This window comes from Benincasa hispida, chromosome 11 (assembly GCF_009727055.1).
Source record: "Benincasa hispida cultivar B227 chromosome 11, ASM972705v1, whole genome shotgun sequence".
Lineage (NCBI taxonomy): Eukaryota > Viridiplantae > Streptophyta > Magnoliopsida > Cucurbitales > Cucurbitaceae > Benincasa > Benincasa hispida.
In genome coordinates, this window is record NC_052359.1 from 66260389 (window position 1) to 66265681 (window position 5293).

A 5293-nucleotide genomic window follows, 5' to 3' on the forward strand; every position below is an offset into this window, starting at 1 on the left:
TTTGTAAACGATTAAAAATGACATAAATATTAGAAACAATAATGTTACATAATTAGCCAAGATGGATAAAAAGGAAAAAGATCAAGGCCGTCCAGATAAAATCCAACGGTGAAGGATGGTGCCCAGTCAGATTTTGCAATATTCTTTAACGCGTTTTTTTTATTTAATGATTTAATTTACAATTTAAAAGAAAATGTTTTGAAAATTTAAAACATAACAGAAAAACCGGTAAAAGCTTTCTCTCTCATCTCTCATTATGCCTTCGTTTTTCTTACAATTTCTCTTCCTCTGTTCCATTTGGATTCGCCAATGAATATTATGATCTGGGAAAATACCCACATAATCAAACCCCTTATCTATCGCTTACAAGATTTCTTGTTCTTCATCGATTTTCTTTGCTGTCTCTATCCCTATTCTTTTTCCCAGCTTTTACCCGATCAAACTCTCGATATTTTGTATGGAATTCGTCAATTTAACCAGTCTTCATTGTTGGGTATCGTTGAAATTGCTGTTTTAATTAATAAATTTCAGTGGAGTTGGATTTGAATTTGCTGGTATTTGAGTAAATTTATCTGGGTTTTCCTCTGATTTTCATTTTCACCGATTCGAAGGTTTCATTTCCCATTTGGGATTTTGTTTGCTCTGTTTTCTTATTCGGTGTTCATATTTGAGTTCTTCCGCATAATCTTTCGTTTTTACTGTATAACTATTGGTTGATTCTGAATCTCCAACCCTTTTTTTTGGGGGGGGAAAAATCGCCATGGATGACGGATTTGGGCGTTTTTGCGATGTCTGTTCTTCTAGATTTTAGAAAGGAAAATTGTGTAGAATCGTGTTTCTTCAGATGGGTAATAACTGTCTTCGTAGGAATTCGAAGGGTGGATTTTTCTACTCGATTTCCCATGCAATTTGGTGGTCTCGATCGGGAATGGCTTCTCATACTAAGAAAGAGGTTTCTAAAGAATCGATGAAAAACCCTAACCCTAATGAAGAAGTTCAAAACACTCCCCCTGAACCAGTAATGATTGTTGATGATAGGGCTAAACCAGTGGAAGTTGTAAAACCCAAGGAAGAAGATATAATCATCATCAAACCTTTAGAACCTTTGGTATCTATAGAAGATCTGATCAAACCAGCAGAAAAACCACCTAGATATGATGAGGAGAGATTACCAGTTGAATTGTTAATCCCGAAACCGGTAGATGAACCACTGAGATTCGTTGATGAGAGAATACCGCCGGTTGAAACGGCAATGCCAAAGGAAGATAGTAGTAGTGGTGGTAATAATAATAATGTTTCTGAAGATTTGACGAAAGCAAAGAAGCCTAAGAAAATAGTAAGTGCAGGTTTGCAGGTAGAGTCAGTTTTGCAAACAAAAACTGGTCATTTGAGGGAGTTTTACAGCTTGGGAAGGAAACTTGGACATGGGCAATTTGGGACAACTTTTCTTTGTGTAGAGAAGTCAACTGGGAAAGAATATGCCTGCAAATCGATAGCGAAAAGGAAGTTGGCGACAATGGATGACGTTGAAGATGTGAGAAGGGAGATTCAGATAATGCATCATTTAATTGGTATTCCCAGCATTGTTTCTATTAAAGGTGCTTATGAAGATGCTGTTGCTGTACATGTTGTCATGGAACTTTGTGAAGGCGGTGAGCTTTTTGATAGGATCGTTAAGCTCGGCCATTACACCGAAAGACAGGCTGCTGAACTTGCAAGAACCATAGTTGGTGTAATAGAAGCTTGCCATTCTCTTGGAGTCATGCACCGCGACCTCAAGCCGGAGAATTTCCTTTTTGTCGATTCACGGGAGGACTCTCCCTTGAAAGCTATTGATTTTGGGTTGTCCATGTTCTTCAAGCCAGGTATGCTTAGAAATAGTACAAGACATATTGTCAAATTTTTGTAGTACTATTCTATTTTTAAGTCTCAAGCATAATGACAAACCTTTTACTTAAGATCCAATTCATAAGAGTAGCATGAAACTAAGTTTTCATTTGACCGTTTCTTTATGTAGATCTACATGTTTAATTTTGTACTGATGATTTTACAGGGGATATATTCAGTGATGTGGTCGGGAGTCCTTACTATGTTGCTCCTGAAGTTTTGTGCAAATTATATGGCCCAGAATCTGATGTTTGGAGTGCTGGTGTGATGCTTTACATACTTTTAAGTGGGGTGCCTCCTTTTTGGGCAGGTAAAAAAGATTTTGATATCTAGCATTTACAACTGATTATTATTGTATTGTCATTTTCATTTAGCAATTGCATTCGTATGTTCTGATCTTACTATATCCTTTCGTTCCTTTATGCTATTTCAATACAGAAACCGAGCAAGAGATATTTGATGAAGTGTTACACGGAGATCTCGACTTCACGTTAGATCCGTGGCCGAGTATTTCTGACAGTGCCAAAGATTTGGTACGGAAGATGCTCGTTAGAAACCCCAAAGAGCGCCTAACCGCTCATGAAGTTTTATGTAAGTTTCTACTTTGTGAAGGCTCATTTCATTTTATTTTAAATGAATCAAGATGGCGATGGTTGGAAAATTCTCTGGTGTAAATATATAAGAATATAAAATAATATTCTTCTAAATGAAGATCAGGCAAAAGATTCAAATACGAAATAAAAACAACTTTAAATGAGGAAAGTGTAAGCATTAAACAGGTCAGATCGAGACTCGAAATATCCATTCGTTTTTCAGTCTCAATGATATTTCTCATGTCCACCCTTTTTAGTTTGAAAAGAGATTTTGAAGGTTGGGAATTATATCTACTTGTGTGTTTTTGTTGTTCTTGAAGAACACTTGAACGGTCCAAGCTTGGTTAAAGGCTATTTTTAGAGCAAGTCAACTGAAACTGACTTTGGAAAAGTAGCTATTTAAACAAGTTTTCTGTATTAAAAAAAAAATAATAAAATAAAAAAAAATAAGAAGAACTTGACTTTGAGAACAATTCTTCTAACATCACTCCTAAACCAAGGATTAAAATATCGATATCGAGATTTCAATTTTACGGATATATCAACAAATATATTGGTATAATATCGACATCAACGGATATTTCTGTGAGTCTCAAAACTTATAAAATTTATTTAGATTAATAATTAAATTGTTTTTACTCCCAAACTAAGTTATGATAATGTTATTAGTATTCTTATTCATATTGGACTAAATATATGACATTTTTATGTTTTACGAGCATTAATAAAAGATGTTGGAGATATTCATGATATTTAATATCAATGTCGAACCCTTCGATTTACGTATATATCGACATGTCAACAGATATATTTTCATCCTTGTCCTAAACAACATGTAGTTTCATCTCGATAGTACAGCTGCTCCAAGATCTAATAATGTCATTGTCGGTTTTCCAGGCCATCCTTGGCTTCAGGTTGATGGAGTGGCTCCAGACAAGCCTCTTGATTCTGCAGTCTTGAGTCGTTTGAAACAATTCTCTGCAATGAACAAACTCAAGAAAATGGCTCTGAGAGTATGTTTTTTTTCTTAGATTAGTTGCTGATGGTTTAAAAGCCTAAAAACTGAAATTTAATTAATGTTACCTTATCTGAACCCCTCGATCTTTCAGGTCATTGCTGATAGCCTCTCCGAAGAAGAGATCGCCGGTTTAAAGGAAATGTTTAAGATGATCGATACTGACAACAGCGGTCAAATAACTTTTGAAGAACTCAAAGATGGACTAAGAAGATTTGGAGCAAATCTTAATGAGACAGAGATAAAAGATCTTATGCAAGCTGTAAATTCTAAAAAACGATTGAACTATTCCATTTTAAATGTGTTCATTCTTCTATTCGACATCGTGCAATATCTCTTACAAAACAGTACTGATTCCCAAACACAGGCTGATTTCGACAACAATGGCTGCATTGACTACGGGGAGTTCATAGCAGCAACACTTCATTTGAACAAAGCTGGGAGAGAAGATCATCTCTTTGCAGCTTTCCAATACTTCGATAAGGACGGAAGCGGCTATATCACACAAGATGAACTTCAACAAGCCTGTGAGGAATTCGGCATTGAGAACGTTCACTTGGAAGATATGATCCGAGAAGTCGATCAGGATAATGTAAGCATCATCTACTCTCTTTTCTTTACAAACCTTTTACTCTGCTGCTACAAACAATGCAAACTCAAAATTCTCAAGGATCTGTTTGAATGTCTGTATATCTAAATCATCATCTCCGTTTGTCATTAACTTCGTATCCAGGACGGTCGAATCGATTACAACGAATTCGTCTCGATGATGCAAAAGGGAAATGGTGAATTGGGCAAGAAGGGTCAACAGAATACTAACTTTAGCATTGGTTTTAGGGAGGCACTTCCTGTTTGTTAGCAAATCAGGAAAATTTTCCCTCTCTTTGTCTCACAATTTTCTGTGAATGTATAAAATGTGTACAATGTTTATATATTGTTTGGGGTTGATAAATAACATGTATAGTATATGCTTTGTTTTAGAGCTTGACTTATTATTTATGTTAGCCAAACAATGCCCCCTTTTCTTCCTTAGTAAGGACACCAAAGTGCTAAGAATATATATGTGTATATATATAGATTAAATATATTCGATTGTCTGTCCTATTAGCTTAAGTAGCTATTTAACAGTAGGTTGCGTATTCAAACTGTTACAATGTCTCTTCTTCCACAATTGGGTTTAATAGTTTACCTGTTGAATTTTATGTGTCAAATAAATATTTGAATTAATGTTGGACTCAATGTTAAATGGTGCTCATATCTCGTTTGTGTTTCTTGTCGTTGTGGGCCCCTCTTGGACTTGACCTTTGACTCAATTCTCTCAATTTGGTCTTGCTTTCTGAGCTGACCTATGTGTAAGAGATCCACGTACGGTTGTGATACTGAGTCTACCACACTCAGATGCCTAAATTAGTATAGGAAGCGTAAAATTCAAGTAACCACACAAGAAGTAAAGACAACTCTCTTTTGGAGATTACTTATTTTCCCTTTTGGAGTCACTGAAAGGAGCTATTTATAGGCCCTTACTCTGACAATCGTCTACAGTTATATGCAACTCGGCGATGTCAGAATTGTTTGTACACTCAAGATTGCAGGATATTAGGTCGAGAGTAACTTAGTTATTTCTTGATTGGTATATACATACCGACTCATCGACCTAAATCTCGAAGCATTTCCTTCCGATATCTATTAGACTTGGGCCCATCTATAGGCTTTAGGTGTTGCCTTTGGCAAGCCCTCAACATATAGAGCCAATCATATATTAAAAGGCAAACTTTTATTACATAAAAAATTGTATTTG

At 35.7% G+C, this 5293-nt stretch overlaps 1 protein-coding gene across 2 annotated transcripts; it reads left to right on the top strand.

Annotated features, from left to right (window-relative positions):
• The first annotated feature begins 227 nt into the window (after window positions 1–227).
• LOC120089817 (calcium-dependent protein kinase 26-like) lies at window positions 228–4475 on the top strand. 2 transcript variants are annotated; one of them, XM_039047221.1, is made up of 7 exons: window positions 228–1865; window positions 2054–2197; window positions 2326–2478; window positions 3378–3493; window positions 3590–3757; window positions 3863–4087; window positions 4229–4475. In XM_039047221.1, exons 1-7 carry the CDS (start codon window positions 845–847, stop codon window positions 4352–4354), a joined length of 1953 nt encoding a protein of 650 aa, XP_038903149.1. In that variant the 5' UTR covers window positions 228–844; the 3' UTR covers window positions 4355–4475. The 2 variants fall into 2 exon arrangements, with proteins under 2 accessions (XP_038903149.1, XP_038903148.1); XM_039047220.1 differs by having other exon boundaries at window positions 3590–4087.
• The last annotated feature ends 818 nt before the right edge of the window (window positions 4476–5293 follow it).

Bases quoted from the DNA above. Each gene is read 5' to 3' on its own strand.
- LOC120089817 (XM_039047220.1), top strand. From the start codon at position 845: ATGGGTAATAACTGTCTTCGTAGGAATTCGAAGGGTGGATTTTTCTAC. The intron at 2,198-2,325 runs GTAAAAAAGATT...ATTTCAATACAG, and splicing joins GGTGCCTCCTTTTTGGGCAG to AAACCGAGCAAGAGATATTT. The intron at 3,494-3,589 runs GTATGTTTTTTT...TCGATCTTTCAG, and splicing joins TCAAGAAAATGGCTCTGAGA to GTCATTGCTGATAGCCTCTC.